General features: G+C 33.0%; 2 protein-coding genes and 1 pseudogene across 2 annotated transcripts; all 3 read right to left on the bottom strand.

Annotated features, from left to right (window-relative positions):
• Positions 1-361: 361 nt before the first annotated feature.
• LOC126723408 (probable F-box protein At4g22030) lies at positions 362-1,800 on the bottom strand. Its single transcript, XM_050426798.1, has one exon. It carries the CDS (start codon positions 1,756-1,758, stop codon positions 523-525), a length of 1,236 nt encoding a protein of 411 aa, XP_050282755.1. The 5' UTR covers positions 1,759-1,800; the 3' UTR covers positions 362-522.
• A 4,258-nt stretch (positions 1,801-6,058) lies between these two features.
• Positions 6,059-7,426, bottom strand: LOC126723405 (probable F-box protein At4g22030; annotated as a pseudogene).
• A 15,574-nt stretch (positions 7,427-23,000) lies between these two features.
• On the bottom strand, positions 23,001-25,973 carry LOC126722416 (receptor-like protein 7). Its single transcript, XM_050425569.1, has one exon. The coding sequence runs from the start codon at positions 25,971-25,973 to the stop codon at positions 23,001-23,003; it is 2,973 nt and encodes a 990-aa protein (XP_050281526.1).
• Positions 25,974-26,385: the final 412 nt, after the last annotated feature.

The raw sequence follows: 26,385 nt of genomic DNA on the forward strand, positions 1-26,385 counted from the left end.
TCAATAATGTTGTGAATTCTTGGGTTTGAAAAGTCAAAATTTTAGATATAATGTTTATTAGTTTTATAAAGTTTTAGTTTTAATTGTTTTTTGGGTATTTATAAACTGTAAAACAGTATGTATGTAACAAGTTTAACTTTTCAAGCCATCAAATTCTGCTCATATCAAACAACTGGTCCATAATTTCCTGGTCAACTATATATTCAAGAAATCTCACTTTCATCGAGCGCATAAGATATTAAATAATACTATTATATATTTGCAACTTGCTGTTCAACAACTTCATTATTACGGGTTGTTGAAATCCAGAACTAGGAAATGTTATTTTAGAAGACAAGCTAGATGTAGTGAAAAATTTGTGACTCAACCTTTTTGTATTGTAACATATAGTTATACAAAGAGTACAATTGTTAGAAAGAATCAAAGAATCAAAGTTAACCCTTTTCAATATTACATGGTTGTACAAAAATTTTGTTTGTCAGAAGAATCAAACAGTCAAAGAAAAATTATTTGCAGCTAAAATTAGAAAAGCTTGTTTGCAAATTCATCAATTGAAGTTCCCTCTCTTCGGGAATAAGCAGATTTTCGTGCAAGTTCTTTTAGCTGTGACAAGCTTCGTCCGAACTTCAAAGCCAACTTCATCTCAAACAACTCCCCATTCTCTCTTTTTTCCAAATCTTTTTCTTCAAGTGTGCCTTCAATTGATTCTTCCAATAGGCGAAAGAAGCCAGCGTTGTTTCTATACATCTCAAACACCATTCCAACTTGTCCACCATGTTCAAAAGCATTAACAGCACTTCCTAATGCCCCAGCAGCCACCGCTATTATCGCTGCCCATGATCCATTACCCACAAAAGTGGAACCGATGGCAGCAATGCCGGTGAGTAATGGGCCTGTGATAGCCAAAATCTTGTTGATCTTCAACATCAAGTTGCCTAGCCTTGCATAGTCTTTAATGTCTTTTCTCTTCACCACTTCAATAATATCTCTCATTTCAACTTCCAGCTCCTCACTCCAACCATTCTTCGCCATCTTATGAAATTTACCTTCTTGTGCCTTGGTTTTGTTCTGTGATTGTTTTGATGGCCACCAAACAGCAGGTTCAAACTTTGAAGGAAACTTTTCGAGCATTGCTCCGAGCAAGGGAAGTGGGAAGGCTTTATCAAGAGCCAAGACCTTTTCCATCACAATTTTCACATCCGCCTGAGTTGGATTGCCAAGAGTGAGGATAGTTTGGATTTGGCTTTGAAGTTGCTTGAACAATCTGATAGCATTACGTTGTTCCTCAGCGAGTTGTGAGGGCTGAATTTTGCTCATTATAAGCGACAATCCTGTGGCTGCAGAGTACAATAGGGCGGACGATAATTTCAAAGCCAGTAGAGGGATTCCAGCGCCTCCAATTGCTCCAACACCAGTTAAGGTTGCAGCAGTAAGAGTTATCATGTTGATAGAGTTCAAAAGAAGGGTGTTCCAATTGTCACGTTGCTTTCCAATGTTATTGTGCATCTCTACCCTATCAGCTACAGCTTCTAAAAGAGAATAGAGTTGGGTATTTGCAATACTAGTGGAGTTGTATGATTCAACATCAATTGGGACTGTTTTTGTAAACCCAGCCCTTATGTTCAATTCTTCAACCACAGATCTTTTTGGTATTTTTGGAACTGACAAAGGGACTCTCGGAAGTTTTGGGACAGGAATAGCAGCACTGATTTTCTTTGAAGAAGAGAGTATGAGAGGTGAAGCTTGTAGGGAAGCCATTTGATTGAGGTTGTCTCTTTGGTTATTTTCTTTGTGGTGAGAGGTTGAGAATGAAGGAATAGAGAGGCTTGTGGAGTCTTATTTATAGCATGATTGATAAGAAGGGGTCAGATGTGGTAATTATTGACTATTTGTAACTGACTTGACTAAACCTATTGGTTGACCCATTCCCTCTTCATCATTTTCAATTCAAAGTTTGCTCTCTGCGCTTGGCTTGGTCTCCCTACGGTGGACCACATCATTTTCAATTCTCGGAATTTTAACCTTCTATTCGATTATTTGTGATGCAATTACTTATTAGTTCTAAATTTTATATTTAATTTAATTTTTTTTTTGGTTTCTCATAATTAAATTTGGTTAATACTATTTTTTTTTTTAATAAAATCTGATAAACAGGTCAATACGATTGGCCCGTTTAATAAATAGATCATATTAGAATTGATGAATCTTGACCTATTTAATAAACATGTTGGGTTAGTGTTGACCCATATAATCAGATACTTATGAGTCGACACGACACGCAAACACGAATTGCCACATCTACTCTCACATCACATGCTCGTACCTTACTAAAATAGGAAAAAAAAAATGTTATTTCGTCAAACCTAGTTTCTTACTTTTATTGGATCATGTAATTTGACAACGGTTGCATCTTGCAATCTTGCAATTTGACCAAGGCTGCAAGGTCAATATCTTATATATCTACAGTCGTAACAAAAATGCCACTAGAACTACTATACATACTCCTTGAGACCAAATATGAGTTATTTTGAGAATATAACTGGTAACTAATCCGTTCAATTTACCAAAAAGTTGAAAAAAAAAATTTATCTGTGATATGTACTTAATTTTCAGTATTAATAAATAATATTATTTTTAAATCATTAATTTTTAAGTCGATTTCTTTCTTTATATATAAATTAAATCCATCCCCGTATTGTTTTTGAAAGGTCTATATGTATAGGCCTAGTACTTTTAGTCGCTACAAAATTTATAGACTTCAAATATGCTTGACGCTTGAGCTTCAATCATTCAAATGGTAACGTCACTAATTAGCTGGATAATTTATAGATGTGCATCCCATTTCCAACGCTAGTGCATTTATATCAGCCCATGCAAAAATTTCTTTCCATTTTAGCATAAAACCCAAAATTTTCTATTTTACATATACATTTTTCAAAATACTTCACATTAGATTATCTATTTTACTCTACATTTTATTAGAATATAATTTTTCTTTATTTTTTTTAATTATTTCTTATTTTTTTCACACAGAACAACCATCATGGCTCCATTTAGTGTTTCCAAATGCTTGATATGGTTTAATTTTTTGAACTAAACCAACAAATTATGGATGTTCGGCATTGGGTGTGGCAGAGTTGCAAATAGGTATTTTGCTTTGTATGATTTAAGTTATACCCACATCGTTCCATATATTAGATTTTCTTTTTTGTCATTCCACTTTTATTTCACATACTTTTCATGTTGTTATTATGCACATCAAATGTATTGTCACTCAAATGTCATTTACTTTCCAATTTGTAAGTGCATGGGTTTAACTTATTTAAAACAAGTAAATTATTAATTATTTATAGAAAGAATAATTTTTTTTAATCACTAATTACCTTGATAATTGATGACCATGATGAATATAGAAACAAAAATACCTAAGCTAATATTAAGTCAACAAGCCACCGCGCGCTCACTTTTGGTGTGGTAGTCACTTCACAAGTATAAAATTCTTGTACAGTGGGGGAGGGGGGAGGGGAAGAATTTAAGTATCTAGAAAGGAACTTCACACATATATACACTTAAATAAAGTTAGAGTAAAATTGCTATCTTTCTTTATTCTTTATTTATTTTATTTTTTTTTTTTTAAACTAGTAATTCAACAAAGTTATTAGCCAATATAAAGAAATTTAATAGTGTAACATCATCTAGAAGTTACGCGATGTAATTGAATTTGGCCTACCATTAATCAATTATGAATAATATAATTCATTGTATAAATTAGTTTCTGAGACTTCTACCAACAATATTTAGTTGAAAGAAGTTCCAATTTGGGGTTAGTTTTCATTAGTCTTGGAAGTATTTTAGTCATTTTAGTCATTTTGGTATAATTAGAAGTTTATGTTGTGTTTTTGTGATTTGAAAGATATTTGGTGGAATTAAGGGGTTTAGTGTGTTTTTTTTTTTTTTTGATAATTTAAATAATATTTGGCTAATTATATATTTTTAATAAACTTTAGGGGTCTTTTCAAAAATTTGGAAAGCTAGGCATTTGACATTCGTGTAAGGGTTGGCCTTAAGGCTGGGGCAAGCTTTGGTTTAAACTTTAACCTTAGTGGGCTTCAAGAGTTGATGTGCTTTTACTTAGGGATTGACTTTGATTATTGGGCCAAACATTGGTTTAAGTTAGTGGGCTTCTAACTTAAACTATTTATGGGCTTTTGTTTAGGTGTTTGGGGCAAGTGGGTTTGGTTCAACATTTTGTTTAGTTCTAAAATGTATGGGCAAGTGGGGAATTTTCAAAATTAAATGGGTTTTGGTGATGAACTAGTCCAGTCATGGGCTCAATTTTAAAAATTACATTAATATTGTGCCATGTTCGTGTGAATATGTGTTTTTTATGTGTTGCTGGAAAATGTTATATAATTAATTAAAATATATATAATGTAAAATTTGTAGGGCATGTGTTGTTTAAAATTATTTTCTATGTTTATAAGTTTTATGTAATAGAACATATAATGTATTTTACATTCAACAACAATACACACACATGTATATGTGTGTATGTGTGTGTGTGAAAAACTAATTTAATAAAAGATTTAAATTACATAATTATAATATTGTTTTATATAAATGGACAAGATGTTGTAAAGGGCTTTTTTTTGTAATAAAAAAAATTTTCATAATCGGTTAACTAATTTGAACATATCCAAGAATGTTAAAATTAAAAGAAGTACAACCTTATTCCATGAAGCACATGTAACATGTTACAATAATTTTAATGATTATATGAGTTTAGAATTGTAGCACTTTTTTTCTTTTTGAATATAAGTATAATGCCTCTATTATTGAAATTTGAATTTTAAGTTTAGGATTGTATCATTTTTATTGCTTTTTTTTGGCCCAAATATCTAATTTATAATGCATATTTTGTTTGTATTTTTTAGCCTTAAACTAAAGATTTTGACCTAGATAAAATAAAATTTCATATTTTTCTACCCAAAAATTAAATTCATTCCATGATTTTATAGAGGGTTTTCAGAAATTGGTTTGGCATTCAAAGCATTTTTCAAATTTTTATGATTTTTTCTATTTTCTAACTTCCGAAAATCATAAAAAATATATATATATATATATATATATGTTGAATCTAGCCATGAAATTTTTACAACTTCAATGGTGGAGTTTTCTAGGCCCTAGCAGCCTCGCATGGGACGCAGCCAACACCATGGCATACCCGGGTGCACGCTGCCTAGGCCACGGCAACCTAGCATAGGCATGCAACCAAAGCCGTGGCATACACGCTGCTTAGGCCCTAGCAGCCCCGCATGGGCACGCAGCCAAGTCTATGTCATACACGTAGGGAAAAGAAATTGAGCACAAAAAAAGGCAACTAAAAAAAAAAATCAATTGAAGGCCCAATTAGTCTAAAATGAACTGAAGGGGACCAAATGGACCGAAGTAGGCCAAATGGATTGAAGTGAACAGAATGAACCGAAGTGGAAAGACTGCACCAAAGTGGATTGAATGGACTGAAGTGGAAAGATTGGACCAAAGTGAATACAAAGGACCGAATGTGCCGAATTAGATTTAATTGGACCGAATTAAACCAAATGGCCCGAAGTGGACCGAATTAGACCAAATGACCCAAAGTGGACCAGATTAGACTGAAATGCTATGTTTATGTGGCTTAAAAAGAGTGTAACAATAATAGATGTTACATTTTAGATTTTAGAGATTATTTTTATTTTTAAGAATTACATGTACTAAAATTTGTACTAACTACAATATCACCGAAAAATAATTAGTAATTTGTTTAATATATTGCTGATGTGAAACTAAAAATTAAATGAAAACATTTATAAAACACATTATTTGAAATATTTTATTGTTTGATTCATATTAATTTTTTTTTAAAAAAAAACTTAAGTGACCTTTCTTTTTTTTAAGATTTGATCTTAAATGACTTCATGTACTAATGTATTTGGACAAAATAATTAAATTAACTCATTTAACACCATCCTCTGCAAACTTAACAGAAACAAAATTTGTGTTTGTATTGTATGTTATATTGTTATACAAAGAGTACAATCGTTAAAAAGAATCAAATTTAGCCCATTTCAATGTTACCTAATCATACAAAAATCTTGTTGTCAAAACTAAAATTAGAAAAGCTTGCTTGCAAATTCATCAATTGAAGTTCCCTCTCTTCGGGAATAAGCAGATTTTCGCGCAAGTTCTTTTAGCTGTGACAAGCTTCTTCCAAACTTCAAAGCCACCTTCATCTCAAACAATTCCCCATTCTCTCTTTTTTCTAAATCTTTTTCTTCAAGTGTGCCTTCAATTGATTCTTCCAATAGGCGAAAGAAGCCAGCGTTGTTTCTATACGTCTCAAACACCATTCCAACTTGTCCACCATGCTCAAAAGCATTAACAGCACTTCCTAATGCCCCAGCAGCCACCGCTATTATCGCTGCCCATGATCCATTACCCACAAAAGTGGAACCAATGGCAGCAATGCCAGTGAGTAATGGGCCTGAGATAGCTAAAATCCTGTTGATCTTCAACGCCAAGTTGCCTAGCCTTGCATAGTCTTTAATGTCTTTTCTCTTCACCACTTCAATAATATCTCTCATTTCAACTTCCAGCTCCTCACTCCAACCATTCTTCGCCATCTTATGAAATTTACCTTCTTGTGCTTTGGTTTTGTTCTGTGATTGTTCTGATGGCCACCAAACAGCAGGTTCAAACTTTGAAGGAAACTTTTCGAGCATTGCTCCTAGCAAGGGAAGTGGGAAGGCTTTATCAAGAGCCAAGACCTTCTCCATCACAATTTTCACATCATCTTGAGTTGAAGTGCCAAGAGTGAGGATAGTTTCGATTTGGCTTTGGAGTTGCTTGAACAATCTGGTAGCATTACGTTGTTCCTCAGCAAGTTGTGAGGGCTGAATTTTGTTCATTGTAAGTAACAATCCTGTGGCTGCAGCCTGCAGAGTACAGTAGCGCGGACGATAATTTCAAAGACAATAGAGGCATTCCAGCGCCTCCAATTGCTCCAACACCAGTTAAGGTTGCAGCAGTAAGTTATCATGTTGATAGAGTTCAAAAGAAGTGTGTTCCAATTGTCACGTTGCTTTCCAATGTTATTGTGCATCTCTACCCTATCCGCTACAGCTTCTAATAGAGCATAAAGTTGGGGTATTTGCAATACTAGTGGAGTTGTATGATTCAACGTCAATTGGGACTGTTTTTGTAAACCCAGCCCTTATGTTCATTCCTCAACCACAGTTCTTGTTGGCATTTTTGGAACTGACATAGGGACTCTTGGAAGTTTTGGGACAGGAATAGCAGCACTGGTTTTCTTTGAAGAAGGGACTATGAGAGGTGCTGCTTGTTGGGAAGCCATTTGATTGAGGTTGTCTCTTTGGTTATTTTCTTTGTCTTCGGGGGATGAGAGGTTGAGAATGGAGGTAGATAGGCATGTGGACTGTGGAGTCTTATTTATACCAACGAAATATAACTGATAAGGAGTCAAATATGGAAAATGTTGATTGGTGACTGGCTCGACTTAGCCCAATTGGCTGACCCATTCCCTCTTCATAATTTTCAAATTCAAAGTTTGCTCTCTTTGCTTGGGTCTTTCATACCACGTAGTAAAAACTTTTTACTTCAAACCTGGTTGCTATTTGACCAATGTTGCCTGGTCAATTTCTACAAGTCAAAAAACAAAAATGCCACTAGAACTATTATACCCCTTCAGGCCAGGCATGCACTCTTGTAAATTTTAGTATTTACTGTGAATCCGATGGAGAAAGAAACAGTGAGGTTTAGTAAAATACTAAATTTTATTGACATAGGAGAAATATAAAAAAAGGGAAATGAAGCCTTTAATATTTCTAATGGAGATATACGAGATCCAAATCCATTAACCGTCAATTATCGATGCAACAGATAGCTCCATGTCTAAAATATAGCCTATATATTATGAAGACAATCATGCCTCTCATCATAGGTTAATTATGTTCATAGTAAATAAAATGGCTACACTCAAGGGAAACACTAAGAAATTTTCCTATATAATAGGAAATCCCCCCCCCAAAAAAAAAAAAAAAAAAAAAAAAAAAAAAAACCCACAAAAAATGTGGTGAATATTAACTTAAGTGTTGAAGAAGTTTAGGCCAGCACACCCTTTAAATTCGCATCACATGAGGTTATCACGCAATAAAAGAATAAATTGATCTTTTTCCTTTTCGTATGCAATACAGTGCTTTGTCCAAGGTTGTATGAAGGCTTAATTTTGATTTTTCATTTTCAATACAGTGCTTCATTTGCAATACATTCATTCACAGGATCATCCTAAAATAATTTTGATTAATTCCAAAGGGATTAATTTAAAATTAATATATAGAAAGATTAATTCATATTGGTTGAACTTTTTATTTATGATGGACATTTGAGTACCAGATGATTCCAAGTGGATAATGCACAAATTCTTTAATTAATTATTTGACATATTTTTTTATCTTGTTGGATAATTTATATATCTTGATTAATTAAAGAAAAGTTTTAATTGTGAAAGAACACAATCAAGAAAGAGTCTATAAAAGCTTAAAGACTTGAATTATCACTTAAACATTATACGAATTCATACTAAAATATATAATAAGGAGGGGGCTCAGGGTTGATCAACACTTTCAAGGGGGGAAAAAACCTCTATGTATTAATTGAAGATGTATCCTAACTGAAACTGATCCAAAAGTTCACCCTAGCATAAGAAATTGACCATCTAGCATAAGAAATGACCCACAGTGAGAACAGTTGGTGCATTTTAATATTGATTTACGAATAAATTGAAAGTATTCTTATGCTATTTATTTATATTGATTTTTGTGGATCCAACAAAAACCATGACTCGAAGTAGACAAGAATTTGGTTAGGGATGAAATCTCTTTTTTTTTTTGGTTGAAAGTTAGGGATGAAATCCTAATGTGGCGTGATCTTAAGATGTGGTTTCGGTAGTCAGAATTTTTGGATTTGTTTTAAGTATTGAAAAATGGAACTCATAATAATATCAATTTTCCTCTTAGGTCATAGAATGGCGATTTTGGCTTCCGAGCGAGACTAAACGAAAGTTACAAAATGAGGTGCCTACACCCATTAACCATACCCACAAAATTCCATACTTTTGCTTTTGCACCTTTTGCCACACACACAAATGCTATCTTGAGATCCTTAGGATTCACCCATTGACACAAAATATTAGTTATTTCTTAAGATATGCTATTGTCATCATCATCAAAGGAGCAAAGTGTACATCAAACGTACAATTCCTCTAACCAATTTATAAGGTCAGTGTGTGGATGTGAAGAGAAGACAAAGATCAGTGATTAAAGAAGTTTGAGAGAGCAAGGAGGCATAGAGATCGGTTTGTGCAATTTTTAGATCCGCCCATTGCTTATGCAGCGAAGTGTGCTTGCAAGTAAATTTTGAGTCCCATAGCTAATTAGGATTCTTTTGCTTAATTATGTTTTTCTTTATAATTTTTTTTTAAAAGTACAAAAACTTGTGGTTAGAATAGGGTGTTCTTGTTAATATAGCTTATTGTTAAATTCATTATATTCTTCTTTTGGACTTGATATGTTTGTTTTTTGTGTTGATTTAATGCCATAATCATACATTCATATATATATATATATATATATAATATTTTAACATGATTCATTCATTCTCCCCCAAAAAAAGAGATTCATTCATTGAGATGGTAGATCTAATCATATCATTCTATTGTTTGGGTATATCTCAAGTAGATTTGTAAATCCATGCACTTATGAATTATGATAGCATGTGTCACTACATAAATATTAGCCTCATCACACACGAATCGCGCATGGAATGAGAATTTTTTTTTTTTTTTTTTTTGGTTTAATGTCATAATTTTCCATTCATTTCAATTTTTAAATTATGACACAACTCAAAAAAAAAAAAAAAAAAAAAAAAAAAAAAAAAAAAAAAAACTTAAAGCTGTTATTTTGAGAGATTAAGGGTCTATTTGGTATATGTGTTTAAACACATGTTTTTAGTTTTTAAACAATATTATACGTATTTTCACACACCTTTTTACTCATACGTATTTCTAAAAAATATAAACAACGTTACCAAACGGCCCCTAAAGTGTTTAGATTTAAAAAAAAAAACAGAAAAATTAAAGTGTTTTTCGAAGTGGACTGAGAGTTTTTTTTTTTTTTTTAATTTTTTGGATAAGTTTGCTATGAAGATATAGATTAATAGGAGAGTGTCCTATTTTGTAGGTATTTTAAGTGGAGTTGGAGATATATTTTTACCAGTTTGTTCCTGTTAGACATATTGTCTAGGGGTATTTCTAAACAACATAAAAGTCCAATCCAAAGAAAAAAATCCTCTTATAGATAATATAGATGTTTCTCATGCCTTTTCCATGAAGATTTGTAGATCCGTGTACCTAGGTTAGCCATATAATGCAGATCTATTTTAACATGAATTTCTTATATGAAATCACAAGTTCATGCATCATTTATAAAAATTTCTAGCATATATATGTTTAAGTTTGCATCACATAAAACAGAATTCTAATTTTCATTGCTTAGCATCGTCCACATATCATCTATGATAGATATGTGCATTTTATTTTCATAAAAATGAGGTTATTTGACATAAAATGATGAAAATTCAGTTAGATTGTTAGATTTCTGGATTTGAGATCTAATCTAAATTCTTATGATAATATGTGAAATATGCTTATTCTTTATGTATAAAAACATCTACGCCATGTACCTTTCAAATTCTAATATGCGCTTGCATTTTCAAGTGATTGTGTTGATGTTCATGCTCTGATTGACCACCTTTGTAGTCCTTTGGATTAGCTTTCTAGTGCTACTTGTTCTGCCTCAATCCGATATTTTGGCCAAAAGTTACATGCAACACAATAAAGCCTGCATTGGTTGAAATCTGAACCCTAATTTGATTTGGCTTTAATGCGAATTTTCTTTGTTTACATGTTCCCTTTGGGCTTAAATTGAAATGGGTTGAACTTCTTTAACTTGATTAAGATACACGTCAAAATTGAGTTTATTAGATATTCTTTATAAACAAATTTACTTGTGTACTTCTTGTGCAATTTGCACGTAAACTTGTGTGTTTTTATAGAGCTTGCTGCTAGAATCACTTTCAAACTCCATTAAAAGACTTTTTTTAAGAAAGTTTCAACTTATTGCATCCGCTCTTAATAATAACTTTTTATCATCAGATTAAGATACCAATCAGTTTTTGGTATAAACAGGAATTAAATCCCAGATTTCTTATTAAACTAATTGAAATACACTCCATTAAAATACTTATTAATGCGTTAAAACTCATTTGAAGTAAAAATTAATTATTGAATATTATTCCAAAGCCATACAATAGAATGCATTGATCAACACAAAATAAGTACAATAATGTTTTTTTTTTAATTTTAATAATGATATAAATATGGAAAGTTAAGCTAGTATTATAAAGTATTATGATATATCAAGTAAATACCTGGCCCAAGAAATATTTATTTAGCTACTAGCACCATTCATTTGCATGAGTATTGCTGACTAGGCAAGATGCATATTTTTCCTCAGTCAATAATTTATCTCATGGAAAACTAAAAAACAAACAACTGATACATTCAATTACAAACACATGTGAGATCACTTGTGTTTTTTTTTTTTTTTTTTTTTTTGGAGAATCACATGTGAGATCACTTTTTGCTTATTTATTTATTTTTATTTTTATTTTTTTGAGCAAAACAAGAGAGATCACTTAGTTAAAGCAAATCATTGCCAACCTTAATATGACGCATATGCAACGGACCAAATTATGTTGTGACTGTTGAGAAAATAAAAACAGAAAATAAATAAATAATTTGTCTCTCTTTAATTGTACAATAGAAGGCCTTTATATACAGGCATGAGGGAGTGTTGTACATGCAAAATATGAGCACAATAAGTAAAGTAAATTGGGTCTGAGCTCATTGGGCTAGGAAAGAGTGTTATACAAGCAAAAAAATGTGCACAATAAGTAAATTGGGCTAAGGCATGTGCGTTTAGTAAATATACTTTAACAGTGACAACAAGGCTACAATCTATATAGGCTCTAACTTTTCCACGAGCATACAAAGTACCAAGGTGTCAAATGGGTGGGTTTGAGTGGACATAATTAAATTGGGTACTTAAAACTCATTTACCCATTTATTGCATATTTAACTAATTACTTTTAACCCAAACCCGACCTAACCCAATTACTATGGGTAAAACCCAACCTACCCAATAATCAAAATTATCAAAATGCCCCTAAAACTTGAAAATAACTAGAATACTCCTAAAGACCTTTAAAATTACCAAAATACTCCCTATACATAAAAAATAAAATAAAATAAAAGCCAAATATGCTCAAAAATCACTAAAAAAAAACAACCAAAATACCTCTGAAACCTAAAAATGACTAAAATATCTCTAAAACAAAAAAAAAAAAAAAAACAGACCAAAATACCTCCGAAACCTAAAAAATACCAAAATACCCCCAAAACATAAAAAATTACCAAAATACCCTTGAAACCTAAAAATTGACCAAAAGACCCCTAAAACCTAAAAAATGACCAAAATACTCCCTAAACCTAAAAATTGATCGAAATACCCCCCAAAACCTAAATAAAAAGACCAAATTACCCCTAAAACCTAAAAAATTACCAAAATAACCCCTAAACCAAAAAAAAATGCCCAAAATAACCCCGAAACTTAAAAATTAACCAAAATAATTTTTTGAGAATACCAAATAATTTTCTTGCTATTAATGATATAAATACAAACAATTATCTTTTATTTTCAGATAGGTGCAACTAGAAGTTAATTATGTTAAAATATTTTACAGGTAGATCAACAAAAATAATGATTATTGGTGAGTTTTCTGTTGGCCATTTTTGAAAATTTACAATAATTTTTTTTTTCTAGACTTAGGAATATGTTAACATGCAATTTCCACCTTGGGGTCATTTCTTTTGGAACTAGTTGTATATGTACTCTACCATGTCTATTGCTATGACAAAATAGAAAAAGAAAATCAAGCAAGGATTGAAAGGTTTTTGGAGGATTACAGAGCTCTCAAACCCACAAGCTACTCATATAATGATGTCAAAAGGATTATAAATCAATTTACAAAGAAGTGAGGACAAGGAGCCTACAGAAGGGTGTTCAAAGGAAAGCTTTCAAATGAAATCCATGTTGCCATGAAGATCTTGAACAATTCCAAGGGCAATGGGGAAGAATTCATAAATGAAGTGGGAACAATGGGTAGAATCCACCATGTTAATGTGGTTCACTAGTGGATCTAGAAGGGCATTAGTTCATGGGTTCTTAGCAAATAATTCACTAGAGAAGTTCATTTCCTTAGTAGATTCTAATCGTTTCCTTGACTAGGAAAAACTACAAGACATTGCTCTTGGCATAGCAAAAGGAATCAAATATCTTCACCAAGGATATGATCAAAAAATTCTCCATCTTGATATTAAACCTCATAATATTTTGCTAGACCGAAATTTTAATCCAAAAATTTCTAGTTTTGGTCTAGCCAAGTTGTGTGCAAAGGATTAGAGTGCAGTGTGCATGACCACAACTAAGGCGACCGTGGGTTACATTGCACCCGATGTGTTCTTTAGGAACTTTGGGAGCGTGTCTTACAAATCAAATATTTACAGTTTTAGAATATTGTTGCTTGAAATGGTCAGAGGTAGGAAAAATGTTGGTGTAATCGTGGAGAATATATACTAGGCAAATAGATTTTTCATAATGGATATACAATATGTTAGAGAAAAAGGAAGACCTATGAGTCTATGATAAGGGTAATGGAGATGCTAAAATTGCAAAGAAACTAGCGATTGTGGGACTCTGGTGCACCCAATGGCACCTATTGGATCGTCCTTCCATGAAAGTTGGGGTTCAAATGTAGGAGGATGATGGAGATAACTTGACAATGGCTCCAAATCCCTTTGCCTCTACAGGCCCTACAATAATCAATGCAAGTATGCCTGCAAGGCATCTAAACCTAGATTTAGAAGTCATCCCTAAATTAGATTAAGTATTTTTTTATAGGCCAAAAACGAATTGACCCCTTGTGATGAATTAATTGAATAATTAGCCAAGTTCATTAATTAATCAAATTAACATGCAAATGCGTGGTAACACAAACAAATCACCAATTAAACTAAATACAGTGGAAAATAAATTGACACGGTGATTTGTTTACAAATGGAAAAAACCTACACGGCAAAAACCCTACCAGGTGATTTTAAGGTCATCACTCCCGAAATTCTATTATTATCACAACAAGCAATTACAAGTAAAAGAATCATAGTATCTTATATCAACCTACAGTTGAACCCCTACCCCAATACCCAATTGGACTTGTTCTGTAGTGACAATTTCTCCTTTTGATGCACGGCTCCCAGTACATGACTAACCAATTGCGCGGATCCCAGTACGTAATTTCAATCACCAACTAGAGAAGGTTGTTGGCTGCAAAGTTCTTTAGTTTATCTCAACGATGAAGATCCAGAAGATGTTTCGTCACAAAACCCTACGATGCACAAATACAGCAATTTCTTCACATGAACAATAAACTAGGGCAAATTCTGTCTCCGGTCACAATTTGCTTGAACAAACTTGGCTCAACACTTTTGCAACTTGTGAACGCTTTGACGACCCTTAAAATAATCTTTTTATATCTTTAGGGTTGTGAGAAAAGAAAGCCTAAACACATAATCACGGATTAGAGTAAAAACAGATCAAAAATTCTATTTTTCATAAACCTCGACAGATACCCTATTTGTCTAGCTACTGTCGAGCCACGGGGCTAGAATAGCTCTTCTAGCTCGATAGATGGCTAGCTGTCGAGTTTTAATGACAAGCACTTTTCAAACTTGAATCTTAGACAGACTTGCATGGCTTCAACACTTGATCTTGAAAAAAAGTTTCTTGAAGTATTAAACACATCCTAGTTCTACCCAAATACAAGTAAAATGCGTTTTGTCAAAGGATTAGCCAATTATATAAAATAGTGACATATGTTCCTAACAAGTGAATCACATATGTCCCAACATTTTTAAACTAGAGGTCCTCGATGATGATATGGGTTGCAATCATGGTGTACTCAAGGATTATTAATCTTGCACTCACTTTAGCGACTTCAAGTTTTCTTATATAAGTATGACTATATGAGCAAGGCGATTCTTATAAGAAAAAAAAAAAGTACCTCTTTATTTTATATATTTTTTTTATAATTTACTTAATTTTGGTGTAAGCAAGATTTGAATTTAACTCTTTTATATGAGAATAATTTTTTTTATACATTTGAGTTAATTGGAACTCATGAATCTATTAACTATTTCATTCTTTTGATAATGTGACAATGGGGTCAAGAGCTTGTAATTCAACTAACACTTCCTAGTAGTTCTAATGGAAACATCCAAGATTCAAATTCCCCTATTCGTAACTTTCTAATTAATAATAATAATAATAATTTGATAGTAGGATTTGGAAGGAAGAATTTAAATCCAGACATTTTCTTGGAAATACAAAAAAAAAAAAAAAAAAAAAAAACAATTACTATCACAAGTTTTTTATGAATATATTAACCATTTGAAAAGCTATTCAAGTGTAAAAGGCCTTGTTCGATAGTCAAAGGCTCACCGACAATATGGACAACTTTGGTGTGGGCGTTGGGCATGAAGTTCCATGCACCTTCATATCCAATTGAAACCATGACTCATGAGTCAACAGATAACTTTCATCCCTATTTTTGTTGCTTTCTCATTGGAACATTAATGAAAAATACTGGTTGTTAAATTAAATAACTAAGTGGAAAGTTCAACAAGTTAGTGTGCATTTGGCTCTAAATTAAAAAACCAGCTTATTTTACCATTCAGCTTATTTTTGCTACTATTCATATGCCCTACTGCACTTTTTTGTACTATTCATGGGTCCTACTATACTATTTCAGCTAACTTTTACCTTTATTTACAGTACTTTCAGCAAAAAGTTTTTAATCTTAGCAAAATAAATAGATCCCAAACAGACCCTTAAATGAAATTAAATATCCCACTGGAACATCAATGAAAAATGCAACTTATCATCCCAACACATTAAATTAAATAGCTTAGTAGAAAGTTCTACACATGAAATGAAATTAAATATCTCTCACAAAAACATTAATAAAAAATACAACTTATCCATTTCCAAAAAAAAAAAAAAAATACAACTTATCATCCCAACACATCATATTAAATAGCTTAATAGAAATTTCAACATATTAAAAGAAATTAAATATCTCACTGGAATATCAATGAAAAACACAACTTGTCACCCCAACACATTAACTGAAATAGTTCAGTGGAAAGTTCAACATGTTAATTGAAATTAAATATCTCACTAGAGCATCAATATTAATGGAAAATACAATTTGTCGTTCCAACACATTAAATTAAATAGTTCAGTGGAAAGTTCAACAGGTTAAATGAAATTAAATATCTCACTAGGACATCAATGAAACATACAAGTTGTCGTCCCAACACATTAAATTAAATAACTCAATGAAAAGTTTAACATGTTAAATAAAATTAAATATCTCACTAGAACAAAGATCAATTGAATGAGTGATCCAAAGATCAACTAAATGAGTGCAACTGGAATAACAAATATAAAATCCTATTTTCATCCAAGTTTTACATGCATGCAACCACTCAAAGGTTCTCTGAGATTGATCTTATGAAGCTGCATTAGTACATATGACTTACTGAAAGCATTCCTATTTTCATGTTACCTGTCGTGGTCTCAATGGTAGTAAATATTCATAATTTCAAGAGTAATTCTTATTATATTGTAGGAGGTGGGTTCGAATCACCAATATGAAACACCCTAAAATATTAATGGACTATTACTTCAATCCTTATTTCTTACTGATCTAGATTTGATGCTAGTAAATCAATGGATGAGAATGAAAATTAAAAATCACTTTTAATTTTAGTCTTTAGATTAAAATATGAGAAAAAGTAAGAGAGAGTGACCCTACCATAAATGTGATAGGAAGAAGCACTACTCTCCATACGTGCTCCAAGAGTATCTAAGAATTACATGTACATATCATACTTTCTAGTTCATACTAATATTCTTTATATGAAGGTGAATCTAGTAAGGTGGTGGGAAAAAGAGGAAAATGACACTTAATCAGAGAGCAGTAAATGCTAAAACAAACAACGTTTTGAAGAAAACCAAACTTCTGTAATTTCTGGAGTTTGAAACTTATATAGTATTTCTTTAATGTGCCAATTATCCACATACACAAAAAAAAAAAAAATTAAAAATTAAAAATAAAAATCAAACAAATCTGGTTGGACCTAATTAAGTGTATAAATGTTTAGAGTGTTCCAAATTTCTTACCTAAGGACACCCAAAACAAAATTACTAGTTTTGATAAAGACAGATTTTATCAAACCCAACATAATAAAAAAAAAAATGCTAATGTTGATGCAAGAGTAATTCAAGTTAAGACTGTTTAGCGAAAATTGTTCACATTATACTTTCAATCTAAGTAAGCCAAAAAAAAAAAAAAGTTTAATTCTAATAATTCATTTATTATGTCCCAAAATAGTTGTTTCAGCTCAAAATAAAATTCGCAAACACAAAATTTGAAACACTAAAATCATGAAATGATGTAGAATAAGGCGTTTGCTTTGATCATGTGTTCCCATGACGTGATCCCATCTTTTCAATCACGGACTCTGTCCTTTCTCCTTTTAGCTCAGTTTTGTTTTTACACTGACAGTTCTTGTTTTGTTTTTTTAAAAAAGAAGAGTTTTCTATAACTCTCCTCCGTCTTTCATGTCTTAGAACTTTTTATCTAATGTCCTAATAATTTTCTTTTTCTTTTTTTTTTAAAAAATCCAGCTCAAACTTATCAGGTGTGCAACGGTGAGTTTTGACTCTTCACCCTAAGTGTATATGTTTCGTACCGACTTATAAGCAAGCCTTTTGCTTTTAAACTTTTTTATAGAGTTTTTTAAAATTTGTGAGTGAAAGAGTATTATGGGAGTTAAACATGGGATAGTAGGAATTCAAATGTGTATTAGTATTCAAACATGGGATGGTATATGAAGATCAATTTACTTATATACCCTCACTTGTTTGTTTGTTTATTTGAAAATAATGATAAATAATTATTAAGGGTGTTTTAGATAATATGCACGTGCGTAAGACTATTATTCTATAATTATCATCCATTTTTCAAGTTGCTTAAAATTAAATTGGAAATTGTTTTGTTTTTGCAAAATAGTATAATTAGAAACCAAGTTTTTAAAAATTAATAAAATTGTACCTGAAAAAACATTAATAAAACTTAATGCTTCTTGAATTAATGACACATAACGATATGCACATGCTCAAAGAAGACCTTTCACTTGGATGAGAAAATTCCTTTGACTTCTAATCACTCACATGTAGGCCATGCTCAAAAGGCTCTTATTATTTTGGGATAATTACACTTTACCCACCTATGGTTTGCCTCTAATTCTATGTGCCCACCCGTGGTATAAATTTTGACACTTTGCCCACCTGTGATTCTTACCGTTATCCAGTCATAACCCACCTCTCCAATTTCTGTTACTCTAACACAGAAAAGGTAAAAAACAGAACTCCACACGGATCAAAACTCGCTCTCTCCCAAAATTCACTCACTCCCATCCAACCCAATGAAGATCATACACAATGCAATGCAATGCTAGTATGTGTCAAGTGCTTCTTCAAACAACTTAGTAAATCTGAAGCAACAAAACCAAATTAAATCCAAGAAAGAAAAAAATAAAAAATAAAAATAAATTTAAAAAAAAAAAAAAAAAACCCAATAACCAGCAAGTGAGAATCAGACCCAAAAATGGAAAAACATCCAAATTTTTGAATTTCAAATTGATTTTCTAATTTAAGCAAATACCCACAAAAAATAAAAAAAGAAACTTCAGGTTATTAATCCTCTGCACAATTTAAAAACCATTTGAAATGGTTTTTAATTTAAGCCAAAAATAACCAATAAGTAAGAAACTGACCCAGAAATAAAATAAATGAAAGAAATGTAATGTATATGGATAGATAGGTGCCTCCAGTCTTGAAAGACTATAGTTGGCGTGATGTTTGGCAAGATCTATATTTTGTGAATCAAAGCGAAACCAAATTTTGACAATAACCTCAACCTTGCTCAGCTTTTCGTTTTACGTTTCCCAAGTTTGATCATTATGATTATGAGGAAGTGATCGAGGAAAACGAGGAGTTCAAGTTCGTGTCCGTTTGTAAAGCCAAGGACAATGTGGTCATGTTGGACGGTTAGATCGGTCCGGTTTTCCCGGTCTTCAATCACGACCTTCTTCTGTCTGATTAGAACCACACCAAAAGTCAACAAATTACCGACATCCAGGATTTGAAGAACAGAGAAGGAGAAGAAGAAGAAGAAGAAGAAGAAGAAGAAGATGAGGATGTACGATGTCAGTTTTAATTTGAAGAAGGTTAAATTCAAATTATTAACCTTCATACACAATTTAGATGCATTTGAAGTGATTTTTCTCATCAAAATTAGAGGGTTTGAAATTTAAATTTCAAAACAAAATCCTAGAGGTGCAAGTCAAGAGATTGGGCCTGATGCTGTGTATATGACAACCCAAGAAATGAATAGGGAAAACACAAATTTGGATTCAAGGTTTAACATCACTTGGAATTTTCCAGTGGGCTCAAGTGGTGCTCAATACTTGGTTCGATTGCATTTCTATGATATTGTTAGTCGTGCACTTAACTTGCTGTACTTCAATGTATATCTCAATGGGTACCTTGATTATGAGGATCTTGATTTGTCAGTACTTACGTCCCATGTGCTTGCATCTCTGATCTATGTGGATTTTGTTGTGGATCTTCATTGGGTTGGATGGGAGTGAGTAAGTTTTGGGAGAGAGTGAGTTTTGATCCATGTGGGGTTCTGTTTTTTACCTTTTCTATATTAGAGTAACGGAACTAGGAGAGGTGGGTTATGACTGGGTAACGGTGAGAATCACAGATGGGCAAAGTGTCAAAATTAAAACTAGGGTGGACACATAGAATTAGAAGCAAACCACATGTAAGTAAAATGTAATTATCCCTTTTATTTTTCTCAATATTGAACTTTTATATAATCTTAGGAGATTAAAATTTATGATAAAAAGCATGATTTTCAGACCCAGACCGGACCGTGCGGTCCTATCCGGTTAACCGTGATCCTCTCATCAATCCGATTCTTTTAACCCTAAGAACCATTCTAGGCATAAAAAGCATGAATCCGTTCGAACCTAGGTTGAATCGCCCAGATCTGAAAACCGTCCACGGTTTTCATAGTTTTAGATCAAAGCATTAAACAAAAATTTAAAAAAAAATTGTTGAACCTCCATCTTCTCGCGTGTCTCTCTAGTCTCTATTACTCTTTGCATTCTTTCTCTTTCCGCTCTTAGATCTTCCATTTCGCATCTCTCCATAAATTTTAAATCTTTTTTGTAGAGAGGGCAACATAAGATAGAGAAAATGAAAGAAGTTGTTGACAAAAAAAAAAAAAGGGAAGAAGGAAGAAAAGAACAGAAATTCACAGGCACACGGCGGAGGATGCTCAAGTGAAGAGAAGAATAGAAATTCACTTGGGTCTTGAGTATTGCATCTGAAACTTTCAAAGAAAGAAGTAAAGGGAAGTTTTGAACTGTAAAATGCCAACTTTGAAGCACTTTGTGTGGAGGAGGTGCTGCCAACGCATTCTTCGAGGTTGAGCACTTTAATTTTATATTAATACTCTTTACTTTTCTTTATTTGCTTTATTGGTCTGTCTGCCCACCAAAACAAGAGACTCCAAGTGCTGTTGTTGTGCTAGTTAGTGTACTATCGCAGAAGAATGAAGGCTTCAAGTGTATCATCACATCAATTCACAACTAATGTCTAATGGGCTATTTATGTTGGGCCCAAAGAACCTAACAATTACAACAACTTTGGTTTTTCTTTTAAGTTAAATCACAAGGCCCATTGATTCTTGGTGTAGCCCAAAAAGCATTTCCATTACATGTGCAAAATATGAAATTGCTAAAAGTATGTTGAGAACTTTTAAGTGAGTTGAACTAATTTGATTCGAGCTAATTAGGAAAAAATATCCAAGATATAATAATGGGTTAAAATGAAAAAATATCATAACTTAAGTGAAAGTTATGATATAATAACTTAAGTTAAATAATAACTTAAGCATGATTTTGTAACATAACTGTGAAAGTTATGATATGAAAAAATATATTTGAAAGATAGATTTCTATATTTAATCTGGTCATTTAATTTAATTTTTCTATTTACACTAATTTAATATATTTATTTATATTTAAATAATTATTAAATTAATTATGACATCATCACGGTTCTATCCCGGTTCAATCTCGGTTCAACCTTAAAAACCTTGAACCTCTTCTTTTTACGGTTCAATGAACGGTCCAGGTCTGAAAACCATGGTAAAAAGAAAAGCCATAGGTATAGTTTAGAAAATTATAGCTCAAACTTGCAACCAAAAAAAAAAAAAAAAAAAAAAACACACTAATGAGCACACATGTGAAGAGGCTAGTGATTTATTGTGGGATTATTTATTACATGCAGTTACATTTTAAGACATAAAGATAAAATAATGAGCATCGTCAAAAATTTTCATTTATTCCAATTTGAAGCTTGTGTATTTGTTCAATAAATTTTATGTGATTGCTAACCACCAAAATAGTTAAAAAGAGTAATAGAACCTTACACACACACACACACACAAAATACTACGATAATATTAAAGTCATTGTGAAGGTACTTTTACTTTCAGACTTAAGAAAGTAAATTAGAGTTAAAGAGATTTAAAGTCTGTGCTGTATATTCAAGAGTTAGGCCCTTTTAAATATACACCACTGTACATTTCTTTAAAACGTTCTCCCCTTTCCCGTGTGTGTGTTAAAAATATTTAGTATTTTCAAAAAAAAAAAAAAAAAGAAAGTAAATTGCATTCCATTAAACTCAAATATTTGGGAAGCCACACCGTCACAGGCAAATCCAATTTTTTTTGAATTTATTTTAACATTATTTTCGCATAGCTTACAAAATAGAAATAAAAAAGAATATAATCAAAATAGATATAGCACTACAAATCTAGTACTATTGTTCGTCTTTCACTCTATCTATTGATATTTGATTAAAGTTCATCTGTTTATAAGATAATGAAGACATATATAGCATCCATACATACCCCCCTAATATATATATATATATATATATATATATTCTGAATTCCGGATCAACCATGAATCTCTTGGCTTCAAAAATGGATAGATGAATTTAATCATAGATGCTAGACCATATTATCTAAAGATCTAACTATTTCCCAAGCCCATAAAGTCTTAAAGATTTTATGACGCAAGACCTCCATAATTTTCAAAGTCCAACTTGTTGATTGAAGACAGTGAAGTGCAGATTCATAGTCCTGTTGAGGACTAATGTGCAAACCATGCATTCTAAAAATTTAGTATACAAAGTGTAATTGAAAGTATAATTTAGAGTAGTAAAGTGTAATTTTCTCTATAAATATTAAACATGCAATACTTTAATGCCACCAAGAGGCATGTAATTCAAACCCCTCCTCCAAGGTTCAAATCCCTCCTCGCATAATGTAACTATCAAATTATACAAAAAAACAGTAAAGAAAAGTACAGTAGGAAAAAGTACAATGCCAAAATATTCAACAACGTAGTACATTATTATAGATATACGCTAGTTTAATATAGACATGCATCTACTAAAATGAAGAACAACCTCATGTGCGGAAATTTATGACAAAAAGCTTGTAAATCAAATACAATTGTTGTACATCCCTTCATTTTTCCCCCTCTTCAATAATTTTTACTGTCTTCTTCTTAAATTCTTGACAATCCGCTCTAACTTTCTTATGTTCAGGTTATTCCCAATAACGAATCCAACTATTAACCCACTTCCATATCCCATCGTTATAACTACCCAGTCAGATTTATTTGGGAAATTTGAACCTTCGCCTTGTTTGGGATTCGGCGGTGGTTGTGTTGATGTCTTGCAATTCTTGGTTAAAGGGCTACCACACAAACCCTTGTTTCCCAAATATGAATTACTTTGAAATGTAGCGAATTGTTGACCTTGTGGAATAGGACCTGTGAGGTGGTTATTTGAGACATTGAAGGATGCAAGGAATGTGAGTTCTAATAATTGTTGAGGAATCTCTCCTGAGAGATTGTTTTGAGAAAAGTCCAATGACTCAAGTTCCGTCAAGTTCCCCAACGATGAAGGAATATGACCAGTGAGATAGTTGTTGGATAAATTGAGCAAATGAAGCCCCTTTAGATTTCCAATGACTTCTGAAATTTCTCCTTCAAATCTATTGTCCGAGAGATCAACAACTTCAAGAGTATCTTGGACCTTTTCATACACTGTCTCGATGCCTTTGTTTGTTAATTCTAGGGAAAAAGGAAGGTACCCAATCCAAGTAAAATCTTGTGATCTGATCCTAAATAAAACAGTCAAATATATGGGGTTGGCCATTGAGACCATATATGTGACGTTGTGAACCTTACTGTAAGTCAAGTTCACAACTTTCATGGAGTTCCAACATTGGAAGTAGTCATATGGCAAATTACCTGTGAATTTGTTGTCAGAGAGATCAATGATGTGTAACTTAGGGAACTCAAAATTGCTTTTAGGTTTCCCAATTGAACTATGGAACCTATTAGATCGCAGACTTAGAACCTTCAAACTTGGAAGCTTCCCCAACCAAGAGGGAAAAATGTCATTGAACTGATTGTTACTAAGAAGAAGAATCTCCAACATTGTGCAATTGGATAATGATCTTGGTATCTGCCCTTCGAGTTCATTATTGCTCACATCCATCACTTTCAATGTACTTCCTTCCATGTATGTTGTAGGAAGTATTCCACGGAAATCATTGTTCCGTAAGCTCAACACTAACAAGAATTTGCTCAAGTTGTCCAAGCATTGTGGTAGCATGCCACTCAAGTTGTTGTGTGAGAGATCTAATATTTCAATTGAGCTGAGATTGCAAAACAATGGTGAGATTTTCCCGGTCAGTGTATTGCTTCTGGCACTATATTTGACAATGGAAGGTGGTGGAATTGGGAGTGACCCATTCAGCTTGTTGGAATCAAGGTTCAAAATAAGTAAACTAGCCCATGGAAGAATAAGTGAAGTGCGGCTGAAAGACTCAAAACCTGTAAGGTAGTTGAAACTTAGATCCAAACATAAGAGAGTTTGTTTACCCATGTTGAATATCCATTTTGGTATTTGACCATGAATATCGTTGTAGGAAAGATACACAGTCTCCAATTCATGCTGGAAACGCAAGAAAATTGGGAACTCAGTCAAGTTACATGCATTCAGTGCTAAAAGCTCAAGCTTTGGAGTACTGGCGTTGACAGTGGAAGTGAGGGGGAATGATAAATGGATTTCTGAAAGTTGGAGGATAGTAAGATTTTTTAGGTTTAAAAACAAGTCAAATTTGACACTGCCATTGAAATTATTTCCACCTAGAGTCAGGGTTTTGAGATTCACTAGTCTAGAAATTGACTGTGGAATAGAGCCATGCAAATTATTGTCCCCAAGATCCAACTCAATTAATTGAGTATGGTTTACAAGCCAAGATGGAATTTGACCAGTCAGTTGATTTCTGTAAAGTCTTAGCACGGTAAGCTGGGTCATGTTCTTAAGAGAAGATGGAATGTCACCATATGAATTGATCTGCCCTAAGGCCAGAAGAGTGAGTTTTGTTTGCTTACCAAGCCAAGACAAGGTCTGTGGACTGAAACTATTATAGGAAAGACGTAGTTGACTGAGTTGTGTGAGGTTGGCCAATGAAAAAGGGATCTGCCCAAAAAAATAATTATATGAAAGATACAAATTGTTGAGAGTGGTAAGGTTACCAATTGAAGTCGGTATCAAACCTGAGAAATTGCAAGTTTTGATGTCCAATTCATATAAAGATGGTAGGTTTCCAATTGAATCTGGAAGCTTACCAAAGAAACTCGTGTCTGCAAGTCTCAATATTCGAAGTGGACTGCTACTATGAAATTCTGGTAGATATCCTCTGAGATCTTCATTGTCTCTCACACTGAGGAATTGAAGATTTCTTAACTTGAAAATCTCTAAAGGAAATTCACCATATAGTCCACAACGCCTAAGGCCAAGAGACATCAAAGAAGACAAGTTTGCCATGGTATGAGGTACCGGGGAAGATATGTCCACCTCATCGAGAATAAGATGTTTGAGGCTGGTTAAGTTTTCACAAAGACCTTTTAGACCTGGTTTTTGGAGTTTCAATGGATTGAATGAGAGATCAAGGGACACCAAGTTGGAGAGCTCAAAGATTTCTGGTGGAATTTGACTACCGAAATTTGTCAGCGAGAGGTTGAGATGTGTTAACTTTGAGAGGTACCTGATACTTGAGGGAATTTGAGAATAATTGAAGTCATTGCCAGCGAGGTTGAGCTTTTGAAGGTGCACCAGATGGAAAAGTCCGCTGCTGGAGTTGAAGGAGCCGTACAGTTGACTGCTACTGAGGTCAAGGCCAATCACGTGACCTGTGCCTGCATCACATAGGACACCATCCCATGAACAACAATCGTTCCTTTCTCCAGAGTTCCACGATGAAATCTTTGGATCACCAGAAGCACTCACATTTATTTTTAGGCTTTGCTTGAATTGCAACAGGGCAAAACTCTCAAAATCATTGCACAATGGCTGAGTTGAAAGAGAGGAGCAACTATTCAGAAAATGAAATATTGACAAGAAGAAAGGCAAGAGAACAGAAATGAGGAGACATTTTGATGAGCCCATAATTTCTTGTGTACAGCACCTTGATTATTTAGAAACTAGGAATAAGCTGTTTTTATAGACCAGATTTCCAGGGTAACGCCACCCCCCACCCCCACCCCCCCCCCCCAAAAAAAAAGAGCTAGAGTTTTTGGAGAGCCACCTACCCCCACTCCCCTCAGCCACATGTGACTTCTCGGAAATTTCAGAAGATGTAACATATTATCAAACTCCAATTCTAAATTTAGGAATCTAACTTTGGTCAACTTTAAGATGCATGAAATTAAAAATATTTGGTCCCTCCAAATAGAAATCTGTTTCGTTCAAGTCTTTGTCTTTGTCTTGTACCAAAAAAAAAAGAAAAAAAAAGTCTGTCTTTGTCTATCCAAATTAATGAATTGGGTTCCCTAGAATACCCGAGGAGTAAAATCAGCAC

The sequence above is a fragment of the Quercus robur genome, chromosome 4 (assembly GCF_932294415.1).
Source record: "Quercus robur chromosome 4, dhQueRobu3.1, whole genome shotgun sequence".
NCBI classification, from domain to species: domain Eukaryota; kingdom Viridiplantae; phylum Streptophyta; class Magnoliopsida; order Fagales; family Fagaceae; genus Quercus; species Quercus robur.

Bases quoted from the DNA above. Each gene is read 5' to 3' on its own strand.
- LOC126723408 (XM_050426798.1), bottom strand. From the start codon at position 1,758: ATGGCTTCCCTACAAGCTTCACCTCTCATACTCTCTTCTTCAAAGAAA.
- LOC126722416 (XM_050425569.1), bottom strand. From the start codon at position 25,973: ATGGGCTCATCAAAATGTCTCCTCATTTCTGTTCTCTTGCCTTTCTTC.